The 14074-nt window shown below is 42.3% G+C and overlaps 1 protein-coding gene across 3 annotated transcripts in view; it reads left to right on the top strand.

Annotated features, from left to right (window-relative positions):
• GRB10 (growth factor receptor bound protein 10) overlaps positions 1 to 14074 on the top strand; it is an 88249-nt gene that overhangs the window by 39833 nt on the left and 34342 nt on the right. For 2 of the 3 annotated variants that reach the window (XM_033171161.1, XM_033171163.1), the window contains exons 3-5: positions 4749 to 4845; positions 9759 to 9960; positions 11037 to 11175. In XM_033171161.1, coding sequence (XP_033027052.1) covers positions 4749 to 4845; positions 9759 to 9960; positions 11037 to 11175 — 438 coding nt within the window. The remainder of the gene's footprint in view (positions 1 to 4748; positions 4846 to 9758; positions 9961 to 11036; positions 11176 to 14074) is intronic. The other variant, XM_033171162.1, reaches the window with a different exon arrangement.

Below are 14074 nucleotides of genomic sequence, written 5' to 3'. Positions count from 1 at the left end.
CCCGTATTTCTTAATGCAGTGGACATACCATTTCCCGGTTCTTCCTCCTGCTCTGAACAAAGCTTCAAAATACCTTTTTGTTATTTTTAACATCTCTCCTAAGCCTAAGCTCATTCTGGCCTTCAGTTGGTTTCCTGACACTCTCCCTACAAGCTTTGGCTACTGGTTGGTACTGCCTTTCCTTCCTATTCTATCCTTGCAAGATTTTTGGGAAAAGATGCACAAGTTCAGTTTTAACCCTGGGTTCTGGCTGTAGTGAAGCAAGAACAAAACGCTTTAAGAATAGACACAAAGGCTGGGAGAACTGAGAAGCAGAGGAAGGGCTTTGATGGCTGGAGGTTTTGGAGACCTAAAATGGTGGGTTCTCGGCAGGTAGCAAAAATTGTGTTGTTGATGTGTTTGTAGACTGTTTGGTTTCTCTTGGTCCACAAGTCATATAGGACAACTGTAGGTGAATTTTACTATAAAACTGTCTAATGGCAGATTCCATCTTTTTAAGAGAACCTTTTGAAAGCTTGTTGATGAAGGGAAACAAGAGCTTTGTGTAATTTGGAGGGCATTTACTGAAGGGTGAATTTCATGTTCAGCTTTGAGTTTATTCTCAAGCTTATATACATCTCTCATGCAGTTGAAATTTCATTTTTTTCTATTTCAACATTTTAATTAAAATTAATATCTCCTCTTTTTCAGTACCATCTCTGTCATTTGGCATTAGTTAGAAATGCAGCTCAAAATTTCTCTATTCCCTAAACTGCATCGAGCAGTTAGGAATAACCACATACATTCACCAGCTATTTATTGGAATTCTAGTAGGCATTGACAAGGCAAACAAGAAGTTACCTTTTTGGAGTTACAAAACCTTATTCCTTCTTTAAATAAATATTTGGTGTGGGTTTTGAGTAAAGTGACTGCAGGCTTTTAGCAATGCATTCCATGTTCTTGATACACCATTTTCCCTTCCCAAACTGAGTAATTGCTTCTGTGTAAGTAAAGCAATACTTTAAAACCAGACATAGCTACACAATTGTGGAGAAAACAGTGACAACTTTTGCTGTTTGCCACCTCATCACAATGATTCAAAACCACTTTCTGCATCTCATTTACAAATTGCAACAAATCGAGTCAGATTGGGCAATTATAATTGGTACTAGTCAAATAAAAGAAAACTCAAGTTGTACTCCCTCCCTCCCACCTCGCTGGCCCGCCCCTTGCCTCCATGCCAAGCTCCGCCTCTGGAAGGGGGGGGGACTATTTTCGGCGCTGTTGGGACGGAGCCGAAAATAGCCTTAATTTTTTTAAAAAATAAAAAAGTCCAGGGGCGGGGCCAACGCCCGAAGTGTCACCCTCAGCAGGGGCGCTGCCCAGGGGCCCCCTGCCCCCTTCCGCCCCCCTTGCTATGCCCCTGGCTGCATCCCTTCAGGGAAAAGTCATCAGGAGCATGGTTTGCAGAGGTGCTCTGCAGAATAGTGCAACAAACCCTCACCTTAAAGCTGAAACATCTGGAAACTTCTACTGGTCACTTGGTCTAAAACAGGGGTCAGCAAACTTTTTCAGCAGGGGGCCGGTCCACTGTCCCTCAGACCTTGTGGGGGGCTGGACTATATTTTGAAAAGGAATTCCTATGCCCCACAAATAACCCAGAGATGCATTTTAAATAAAAGGACACATTCTACTCATGTAAAAACACACTGTTTTCCGGACCATCCGCAGGCCGGGTTTAGAAGGCGATTGGGCTGGATCTGGCCCCCGGGCCTTAGGTTGCCTACCCATGGTCTAAAACTTCGTGTTTCCCTTGTGTCTATTATTTTCTTGAAGGTGTCTTGTATAATTGGATCAAATGGGCAATGTCAATTTATTCCTTGGGCTTGCCAATCAAAAGGTCGGCGGTTTGAATCCCCGCGACGGGGTGAGATCCCGCCAACCTAGCAGTTCGAAAGCACGTCAGAGTACAAGTAGATAAATAGGTAAGGTAAACGGGATTTCCGTGCCCTGCTCTGGTTCGCCAGAAGCGGCTTAGTCATGCTGGCCACATGACCCAGAAACTGTACGCCGACTCCCTCAGCCAGTAATGCGAGATGAGCGCCGCAACCCCAGAGTCATCCGCAACTAGACCCCTTTACCTTTACCTATTAATGTTTTAAAAGTAAGGTCTGAAATAATGTTTAACTCACTGCAGCAGTGAAGTCAAATGCAGGCATCCCTTGAGTTTTGACTAAAAATGTGTATTGCTAGAAGGAAGACAGTATTCATTTCCCCAAGTATAAAATATGGTGAGATATTGCAAGCCTGGTCTGTGTGTGCACAGAATATTCGCTGGCTTGGCAGGGACTGTGCACGACACAGAGCACTTTCTAATCTTCTGACCTTGCTCCTGTGTCCACCTAGATTGCTGTTGCAGTTGGGAACCTGCTGTTATTTGTCTTTAAACACCTTGTATAAATAGACGGTGAAATGATATGTAGGTGAATGTGTGAGCACAGTACAAAACCTCAGGCAAAATAAACTGCATTTTCTGAGGACAAAATTGAGGCGCATTTCAGTGTACAACTGAAATCTGGATTTAGGGGGTGAGCCTCTGGGTTAATGAGTGCCCTGCTTCTTTGTGGAGGTTTAGTGTTGCCTGTGACCAACCTCAGACTCAAATGAAACCGAGCACACTTCTAAACTTGCATTGAGCAGCTCACTGTGGTTTTGGGTTTTTTTTTTAAGTGTGCCAGGTTTACGGTAATTTTAACCTAGGTTGGGAATGGTCACATGCAATGCTCAATGGTTGTGAGTAGTGATGTTAAATTTTCGAGAATAATCTTTTGGAGAATATTCTCGATTAACAAGAATATTAGAGGATTTTCATTTAAAATAGGAGAATATTCACTGGTGATGGCACCAGTAATTGTCATGTTAAGGATTGGCATAAGGAAACTCAGTACAGTGGTACCTCGGTTTAAGAACAGTCCGGTTTAAGAACAATTTGGTTTACAAACTCTGCAAAACCGGAAGTAGTGTCCCGGTTTGCGAACTTTACCTCTGTCTAAGAACAGAATCCGAACGGTGGAAGGGCACCGGCGGCGGGAGGCCTCATTAGGGAAAGTGTGCCTTGGTTTAAGAACGGTTTCGGTTTAAGAACGGACTTCTGGAACGGATTAAGTTCATAAACTGAGGTACCGCTGTAGTTAAATCATATTTTATTCTTCCATTAGAATATGTACATGTTATAGGACAAGTCAAAAAAATACAATTGGCATGTTAAGGTTTGGTGCAAGTTAATTCAGTAATAGGCTATCTTGTGCTTCTAATAGCTCTAATAACTTAATAACTGTTTTGGTGACTAAAACACAGCTTGATAAACAAAACTATATGCATACATATAAAAAGATGCCATTAACATTATCATTATATGATAATATATTTCATTATGTCAATCTCTGGTAAATGGCACCTTGTACCGTTGAACGGAACTGCAAAAACCAGTTACTGGCACTAAATAAAAATATAGATATGTCAATTGTTTAAATCAAGGCCACCTCACATGCTGTTACACATACTTGTATAGACCTAGGTACTTTAAGTGTATAAAGCATTAAAGCTACTTTCTGTAAAAATATCATACTGTATGGCCGAGGGTATAGAACTGCTAAGAATAAGGTCACACCAAAATAGAAAAAAGGCTATTACTTATAGTTGAAATACAGACGAATTCAAATGTTCATCAAATTAAATTAATAGCATTTTTAAAACTAAAAAAAAAAAATGTAGCTCACATTTCAGAACTGCCAATGGTGAATGACACAATGCCCAGTAATGTAACTGGATCAAAAAAATCATTATTCATTACTTACACTGGTGGTATCACAGCTTGACTTATTATTTACTAGATTTTTAAAATGTGGGTTATAAAACTGGTTCTTACATTGGAATTTACAGTTTGTGGAGAATATTCTCTGGAGAATTTTCTAGCATATACTCTGGAGAATATTCTCACCTCACACCACTAGTGTGATCAGGAAAACGTACAAAGATGAAGGGAATAGCGCAGGGGGGACACACATATTTGGGTTCCACTTCAGGCAGCAAGATGTTTGGGAAAAGTACTGCACATAATGGTGCCAAGCCATTTCATTTCTGGAGCTTAACTGTGGTGATCAGAGTGCCTCTGTCCCCTTGGATTGCCTCATATCTTCCAGGATATGGTCCTGGCATTCCAGATAGATTCCAGGGACTGTTAGTTGTTAGGAAAGATCCCCTTTAGCATATGGTCCACAGTGTAGGCCTGATGACAGCAGTTGATCTGCACAGATTTGTAGGGTGTGAACTGGTAATTGAAATTCAGCCAAGGCTTGCTCTTGCTTTTCTGTTAATTTATGAATAAAACAAGTAGAAAACAAGCTTGTTCCCTCTTCTATGCGACAGCCCTTGAAATATTTGAAGATGGCTTTCATATCTCCTCTCATTCTCCTCTTTCTCCAGGCTAAACATCCCCAGCTCCTTCAACCGTTCCTCACCAGGCTTGGTTTCCAGACCCTCCTACAGCAGGGGTGGGGTGGGGGACCCTTTGGCCCTCCAGATGTTGCTGGACTACAACTCCCATCATCCTGACAAGGGCCGATGGGAGTTGGAGTTGAACAACATCTGGAATACCCCTGCTTGTTGCTTTATTTTCGAGACGAGACCAGTTCTCTTTATATTCTGAGAGGCAGAGGTTGTTCATGTCATTTCTGAACGAGATCTCCTGCTTTTTTCCCTTTTGCTAGGACAGTGTAGATCAGACATCAGCACATGCTCGACGTGATCTAGTGGAACCCGGATTCCAAGAACAGTCAAGCCGCCTCTCATTAAGTCATCAAGGAGGTAAGAGGAACAGAGTTTAGCTGGCTATGTTTCTCCATACGGGGGAGAAAAAAAAAGTCAAATCCAACAATAGCATAATATTTTCATTGTGAGAAACTAAAAAGCCGCAAGGTAGCAAACGCTTCTCCAGGTTGCCTACTTAGCAGGGAGGGGAGAGTGGGAATCTTCATGCAGTTGGTGACTTGATACTAAGCAGGGCCCCCAAAACACCAACACATGTTCAAAGAAGATTCCTTCAGCCCTACTCTGTGCAATGTGGCAAAGGTTGGGAAGTAAGGTGTGTGTTTGGGGGCAGTGGGCGTGTTACGATATGTGGGCTTGCACATACATATCTGCCCCCATCCACCCTTCAAGAATTCACATGTTGGGCAAATGCTCCTGACTCCTAACTGTGGCTAATGGGAGAAGCGTTACAGCCCAGCTCGCATGTAGCACCACGATAAACCCTGGCTAACTGAAAATGCCTGTGGGCATTCACAGGGGAAATTGTGGCTGCTCTGCTCCTTCCCTAGTCATGCAGCTGCAATGCTACTGGGAACTAAGCTCTGGTTTGGCTTAGCGTTACACGCAAACTCAGGCTTATGGTTTGTCTCCCCCAGACCGCAAGCAGTAAGCCAAGAATGAGTTTTGACTACAGCCTGTGCTTTATCGGAATAATTCTCCACAAGCTGATTGTTGAAATTCATGTTCTCCTGGATCTTTTGTGTTGTGGTACAAAAACAGGATGGGACGCGGGTGGCGCTGTGGTCTAAACCACTGAACCTAGGGCTTGCCGATTGGAAGGTAGGCGGTTCGAATCCCCGCGACTGGGTGAGCTCCCGTTGCTCGGTCCCTGCTCCCGCCAACCTAGCAGTTTGAAAGCATGTGAAAGTGCAAGTAGATAAATAGGTACCGCTCTGGTGGAAAGGTAAACAGCGTTTCCGTGCGCTGCTCTGGTTCGCCAGAAGCGGCTTAGTCATGCTGGCCACATGGCCTGGAAAAACTGTCTGCGGACAAACGCCGGCTCCCTCGGCCAGTAAAGCGAGATGAGTGCCATAACCCCAGAGTCGTTCGCAACTGGACTTAACGGTCAGGGGTCCTTTACCTACCTTTCTTTCTTTCTTTCTTTCTTTCTTTCTTTCTTTCTTTTACAAAAACAGGAGTGTCTATCAATAGTTGTCTCACTCACAGTAGCTGCCTTTTAGGGGAGAAAACCTGCTGATCCATAAGAAATTCAGACTGTTTGGGACTAATTCAGTGTGATTTTAGGATGATCTGTTACAAGTGGTTTTGGGAAGTGGAGCTTATTTTGAGATGGTTCATGTGAGGTTTCATATCAGTGAGGAGAGAGATGCGTTCCTTATCAGCTTCCGACACTCAGTCCTGGTTAACATATCTGCATCACGCAGAAGCTCACTCAGTACCTGTAGTAACCATTTATTTCCAAAGTAGCAGCAGGCGGTCATGCCTTTAAGGTCTCCTAAATTACTCTTTGCCCCACGTTTCACCCACATGGCAGTGCGTGTGCTGCTATGTGCAATTTCCTGAACAAAGGCAAAAAACCAAAAACCAAAACCAAAACCTGGAAGGGGGAATTCCTTGCTCCTCCTATCAGAGAACAGCAGCTCGTCTTCCTGCTGTGAGCAGTGGCAGCTCCAGACTTGCCTGATAACAGGGTGTGGCAATGGCTGGATCACGCGGCCTGGTTGCCCGTAGGTGCTCTGGGAATTGGCAGCCATTGCCGATGTGCTCCTGAGGCTTCCCTTTCTGGTTTGGACGCAAGTGCAAGAACTGAGACAAACGCATTTTCTGAACAGCACAACAATTGTAGCACGGCTCAGATGCCTCAACGGTGCCACGTGTTAACATTTTTAAAAGTATTTTACATGCCACCTTAACACTGTTCCCGCAAATGCTGCTAATGGAAAGACTAAAGTCAAAGGCAAATCTCTCCCAAATGCTTGGGAGTTTGTTTGTTTGTTTTTAATAAAAAAAACGGCAGTATTAGGATCTCAGCTAGAATGTATAACGCAGATCCAGAAAGGCAGGGCTGGCCTGCCCATGAGGCAAGGTGAGGTGACTGCCTCAGGAAGCAGGGTCCACAGCTACCCTCACCCCTTCTTCCCTGGTGCGGAGGGGAGGGATGGCATGACATTTTGGGGTCCATCTCAGATGCCGAAATGTCTTGGACCAGCCCTGCACAAAGGTAGCACCCCAGACCAAAGGTGAGCAGAATCAAAGAAGCTCTTGGAATCAAGAAGGCTCCGTTTAGAAAATGTCTTGTCCAAACGAGAAGAAGGGATGCTAAAAAGAATTTTGAGGAGCAAATAAAGGAGGATAAGGAGATTGCAGAGAAGCCGAATGAATTGTTTGCATCTCCCTTCACAGCTAGGAAGATACAGGGTATTACTATGTGCTTTGAATTTTCACAGGAAGGGAGTCTGGGAAATTGAGGCAAATAGTAGGGGCGATAGATAAAGTTCTGGGCCATGTTGACGAAATAAAAACTGGCATGTCACCAGATCCAGATGGCATCCACCCAAGAGTTCTTAAAGGACTCAAGTGTGAAATTGCTGAGCTTCTAACAAAAATATATTAAGACCAGCCTCTGTAATTCAGGATTGCCAAGTGCCCAATATAAGTCCAATTTTTGTTTTTTTTTAAAAAAAAGGATCTGGGGAGATTCCTGAAACTTACAGGCTTGATAGCTTAATGTCTTTTTCTGGGTAAACTACTGGAAGGCATTGTTAGTAGAACTGCTAAGTATATAGAACAGGGATGAGAAACTCCCATCTCCTAGCAGGGCGACTGAAGGGCCATTGGCTCCCTTCAGAACCAGCATGGCTTCTGCAAGTGAATCCTATTAGAGTTCTTTGAGAGTGCCAACAAGCCTGTTAGAGGTGATCCAGTTGACACTGTGCATTTAGACATTTAAAAAGTTGTCAACGATGCAACCAAAGAGTGCTGAATAAAGCTTGGGAATCACGGAATAAGAGGAGAGGGCCCTCTTGTGGATCAGTAGCTGGCCGAGAAACAGGAGGCAGAGAGCGGGAATAAATGGATAATTTTTCTAGTGGAGGGATGTACAAAGCGGAGTCCCCCAAAGACTGGTATTAGTGCTATTAAAGAAAATCATGGGTAAAGTAGTGCAAAAAAACCCCTAATTTCATATGTGGCATTTGTACCTAATAGGAAACCCCCCCAAGTTTCTTTTCTTACATATTTTGTTTCTTAAATGCTATGGGGGCACCTCGCATGGCCGTGTCCCACGCCCCAAAGAAGCATTGGTGTGAATGCAGTTCAATGCCATATCACACATTCTCCCAAAAGCCTCGGATTCGCTTAAGCCTGGTTTTCAACTCTGGGAATCCTTAGTTCTATGTATGCCTTGTCAATTTCCAGTTCTAAACACAGGCTTGGTGAACAAACTTTGAAAGAGTGTTTCAAGTACTAGCATATTATGAAATGTTTCAGTAATTCTTACTGGCATTCTAATTTAGTTGCTCTTATATTCCTCAGTCATATCAGCTAGTTTTGCTTAAAATGTGCAAACAATCACATATTTATTTATTTATAAAGCCCTGAATTACAAATACTTGGTTCCTGAGAATAAGTGTAAGTATTGTGTCTGCACTTTTCAAAGGAAAGCAGTGCCACCTGCTGGTTAGCTGCTTCAAATCCACCAGCTACCTTTTACTTTGCGCTGCTCTCCATATCTGACAACTCTGTTTAATCCTGGTTGTAAAGATTCTAAGCAGAGCGTTACAAAAAACACACACGACCCCATATTTATTTATTTTTTAAAATATTTATATACCGCTAAAGCGCAAAACATATCAAAGCAGTTTACAACAGTAGAAAGACAAAAGACAAAAAAATTAAAAGCATTAAAAACAAATTAAAAGCAAAAATGTTAAAAGCAAGCATCAGTAAACCATTGTGGGAGGTTTACTCTTAATTGCCTGCGTAGACCAAGCGGAATAAAAGCTTTCAGCGGGCATTTAGAAGTTGGCACAGAAGATGCCCGCTGAATCTATTGGGAGAGAGTTCCACAGGACTGGGCCAATGACTATTTTAGACTAATGGCTAAATTTCTTCTTGTCGCCAAACGATCCTCACCAACTTGGGGAACGACCAGAGACACTCCTGCAGATGATCTCAGTGAACGAGCTGGAATATAAAGGTTCATGTGATCCCTGAGGCTTCCTGGGCCCAAGTTGTTCAGGGCTTTGTAAATCAATAGAATAATAGCTCCAGAGGTCTAGCCCCTTGAGTCAGGAGTAACCAACCTTCAGACCACGCAGAACAGTTTCCCCAGGTGGCTCCCTTAGGATGCAGTGGAATGTCTCTTGGCTTTCTACACTGTCATGTGATAGGCTCTTAAGCTACGGTCCAGCCCTCTTGCAGTCTAGTGACCTTAGAAATTGGCTTATTGCTTCGACCCATATTAAAAATTAACCCAAGTTCAATGACGCCACAAGCTGTGGTCAACATGAAACAGAAGCGAAAGGAGTGCTCTTGAAGTGGTGGGGTGTGTAGAAAGAGGAGTGCTTTCTCAAAATACTTAATCCTGGTTTAGCATTGCATCTGAATCAGTCCAGTATGTGTTTCACCTACCTGGGCAAACCTATCCCTTACATTCTTTCTCCAAACAAAATAGAAAATTCTTTCCAGTAGCACCTTAGAGACCAACTGAGTTTGTTCTTGGTATGAGCTTTCGTGTGCATGCACACGAAAGCTCATACCAAGAACAAACTCAGTTGGTCTCTAAGGTGCTACTGGAAAGAATTTTCTATTTTGTTTCGACTATGGCAGACCAGCACGGCTACCCACCTGTAACTGATTCTTTCTCCAGTATACACCAGTAGTGCCAACTTTTCCCCTGTTTTGTTGCTTCTGACTGTCAGTGTGTCTGTCTTCTTGTTTCTTTTCAGATGATGATGTGGACTTGGAAGCATTAGTTAATGATATGAACTCCTCATTTGAAAGTTTGTACACCCCCTACAACGTGCATTCAGAAAGCGCCCCACTCCTTCACAATGGCCAGCTGCCAGCCTCAGGAACAAATTCACTGCAGCCTGTATCTCCAAAGCAGAAAGTGCAGAGGTCTCAGCCAGTACGCATCATGGCAGTCAGGTATGGAAGCAATAAAGCGATAACTTCCTTTTAATAGCTCTGGAGCAAACCAACATGGCAAGCCAGTGCAGCCCAATAGAATTATTATTATACATAGTCCTGGATTCTGATCATAGCCAGGAACTAAGCGAGCTACATTTCCCCTCTGCTTCAGTTGCTCTCTGTGTGCAATGGGACGGGTGCTGTCTTATTTTACTGGTTTTGTATAGGAGTAATCGTACCAGTCCTTGGCCTTAGAAGCCATAGTATATAAATTAAATAATAGTTTTGGAAGAATGGCAGATGAAGCTGATGGACTTTATGGAACTTGCTGAACTGACCGCGAGAATCCGAGACCAGAGGGAGGAGAAGGTGTTCCAGGAATGGAAGAACTTCAAAGACTATCTAAATAAGTGTGTAAAATTGAATATTTGAGCAGAATTAGCTAGGTTAATTGGCTGTAGCTAGTTGATGTTAGATAAAATTGTTTATAAGAAGTATTGTTATGATTGAGTTAAATGTTTAAGAACTTTAGAATATGAAGTATAAGTGACGAATTATATGTGACCAATTGTTTTAAAGATTTTCAGAAGTTTAGTTAATGTTTATGGGAAAAAGATATAAAATTACCACAGTATATTGATATAGAATGCAGCCGAGTTGGCGGGGGAGGTCCCCAATTAATGAAGATTGAAACATGAATGAGATAAGGATCAATGTTAGTTTGTGTTTCTTTAGGTAGGTATAAGTTTTTTTTGTTTGTTTTTTCTTTTCATTGTTTATTGTATTTTTCTGTTTAATTGTTTATTATGTTTTCTTTATGTGTATATGTGTATGTGTTTGTGTTTTTTCCTTATACTGAAAAAATAAAAAATTCTATATAAAAAAAATAAATTAAATAATAGTTTGCACAGCATTTCCTGAGTTTCAGATAGATGTTCATGTGCTTCCCTGTCCTCCCATCTGACACATAATTTTTCCTCCCTACTCCCTGCCATGGCATCTTTAACCAAAACTTAAGAGTTACATCTGCACCAATTTTAACTGAGGCTCATGCTGACCAGGTACCCATCTGAAAACTTCCTTTTGTTCTGCAGACGCCTTCAAGAGGAGGAACAGTTCAGAACATCCTCTTTGCCTGCCATACCGAACCCTTTTCCTGAGCTTTGCAGCCCCACAAGCTCACCTGTCTTGACCCCTGGATCTCTACCTCAGAATCAGCCTGCAAATAAACAGGTGAGATTTGTCTTTTCTGTTGCATTTTTTTAGAATGGTTGACTGTTTTTATCATACTGAGTTCTTGCTCTTGGGATTTTGGAACTGGCACCTTAATCACAACAAGAAGAGAAGTGTAATGTTTTACTAATGTTTTACTAAAAATACAACTTATTTCCCATGAGTAGTGTAAAGACTTGTAAGTAACACAGTCTGCAGACTTCAAAGCTTTTTTTTTTTTAAAAAAAAAGTCTTGTCCGTACGAAACACATCAAAATCCCCCTTCTGCATACGGAAGGCTGTTCTAGTGAATGAAGAAATACAAGTTTGGTATGTTCTTTGAATATTATTACTGTAGGCAATGACTCATTTATTTTGGAATACGAAAAAGTTGCTTGGGGTTATTAGTGACTGGATTTATACGGCATATCCAGAGCTCTTACCTGCCACCTTGCTGACTTAATGTTGTTTCTACAGTAGTTGCATTACTTTTTAAAAAGTATTTAATACAGCCATGCAATTAAATTAGAAGGGATAATTTTTTTGTTTTTCCTTGTCATTGTTGTTGTTGTTTAGTCGTGTCCGGCTCTTCGTGACCCCATGGGCCAGAGCACGCCAGGCACTCCTGTCTTCCACTGCCTCCCGCAGTTTGGTCAGACTCATGTTAGTAGCTTTGGGAACACTGTCCAACTACCTCGTCCTCTGTCATCCCCTTCTCCTTGTGCCCTCAATCTTTCCCAACATCAGGGTCTTTTCCAGGGAGTCTTCTCTTCTCATGAGGTGGCCAAAGTATTGGAGCCTCAGCTTCAGGATCTGTCCTTCCAGTGAGCACTCAGGGCTGATTTCCTTGTGTTAGAAATTGAAGAAGAACAGGGGAGGATCAGGAGGAAGGGAGTTGTGAGGCAATTCTAGCCAGTGAGAAATATCTTCAGCATAAAAACCTCCAATATAATTGTGAACTAATTGGGTTTTTATTGAACAGTGTGGGATAAATAACATCTTTCATGTTTCTGTCATACAAATTGGTAAATTTCATAACAAATCGGCCTCAGCTCATGGGTTATGATGCTGACTTCTAAAACTACCCAGTGTTTGTTTTAAACCAGAACCCTTGTTTGAATGTACAGTGGTACCTCTGGTTGCGAATGGGATCAACGGAATCTTTCTATGATGGGATTCTTTAAAAATGAAACTAAATTCTTTCAAACTTCTCCTGGCCACACAGGAGGAAGAGGAGGGTGGGAGCATGTGACCCTGACCCCTCGCTCAGGCTTATTTAGGCCTGTGTCCACGCAGCATGAAATCATGGCTTCATTTTGTGTCCAAATGCCACTATTACTACCAAGGCCATTTCTGGTGATCCCATCAGATCGTTTTTGAAGATCCCTTTGCTTGTTACTGATTTCCTACAGGGAAGTCGCTTTCATGTGGGAAACAGCATGGTTTTTTACATGAAGTTGGCAATGTGCTTTGCAGCTGGGAATAAATGCACACACACCCACACACACCCAGGAACCTCCACATGGCTCTGAACTCCGAGCAAATATGCACACTGTATATGAGTAGGGTCATTGTGCCCTGTGATGAATGTATTGAAAATGTACTGTTCCTTGGAGAGAGAAATAATAATGGTGGGAAGCAGCTCTAATTTTTCTTTCTTAGTGGTACAATATTGAAGATATGAGTACAGTCGTACCTCTGGATACGCACACCTCCGGTTGCGTATCCTTCAGGATGCAAACGCGGCAAACCCGGAAGTATTTTTCTGGGTTTTGCCGAGCGTGCATGCACAGAGGCGCTCTACCGCCACATGCACAGAAGTGGTCCCTCCGGTAGCGGAAACCCCGGGACCCGACCGGAGCTCCAGAACGGATCCCCTCCGCAACCAGAGGTACCACTGTACAAAGTTATTTAGCTGCCTTAGTCCTTCTCTATGAGTTCACAACCAACTACAGTGGTACCTCGGGTTACATACGCTTTAGGTTACATACGCTTCAGGTTACAGACTCCGCTAACCCAGAAATAACACTTCAGGATAAGAACAGAAATCGTGCTCTGGCGGCACAGTGGCAGCGGGAGGCCCTATTAGCTAAAGTGGTACCTCAGGTTAAGAACAGTTTCAGGTTAAGAACGGACCTCCAGAACGAATTAAGTACATAACCAGAGGTACCACTGTATTAAAAATCTCCAATTTGAAAGCCATATAATATGAATTTGATTTCACCCAAACGTTCCCTTATTTGGCTTATGGAACTTTTTTTCTGCTGGTCTCCAATCCAGTTAGCAAATCAACCTGCCTTTCCAGCTCTCCTCCATCCCAGTTAGCAAATCACCCTATATAGTCCCATTTTTGTTAAAATGGATGAAATATTACAGATGCAGGAGATGGGGCTGATGAACACAGTTTGTTTTATCCCCTATCCCCCTAAAGCTAGAAAAACACTATTGGGACTCAAAGTGTCATCATCATCATCATCATCATCATCAACAACAACAACAATTGCCACAGAATTTGTTTGGAGGGATTCCACAGAGCATTTCTCTAGTCCTTTTTTTCCTTGCCTGGTTGATAATACCATCCAGCAATTCAAACCAGACAGTTTGCTCGATAATAGCTCTAAAATCAGGAAATGACACTCCTCCTTCATTTTAGTTGGATTAAATTACTTTGGCTTTTATTACTGGATTTTTATTATTCCATATAAAGTTATTATTAATCACTGCCATGTTACCAGCTTAGGCTGTGTAAAGTTTATTTTCAGAGGAATACACATTTTAACCACAGATATTCTACTTGCAAAATATAACTTGGAAATAAGAACTCTTTTATTTTCCATTCTAAAGCTCTAATTGATGTTATTAACTCATTAGCAAATCTACTTACTCGTACCTTTTAGTTTTCTTTCTGGATTAAAATGAT

Source organism: Lacerta agilis, chromosome 14 (assembly GCF_009819535.1).
Source record: "Lacerta agilis isolate rLacAgi1 chromosome 14, rLacAgi1.pri, whole genome shotgun sequence".
In the NCBI taxonomy this organism is placed as follows: Eukaryota; Metazoa; Chordata; class Lepidosauria; order Squamata; family Lacertidae; genus Lacerta; species Lacerta agilis.
Note: the sequence above shows the minus strand (reverse complement) of the source record. Positions and strands in the feature narration are given on the sequence as shown.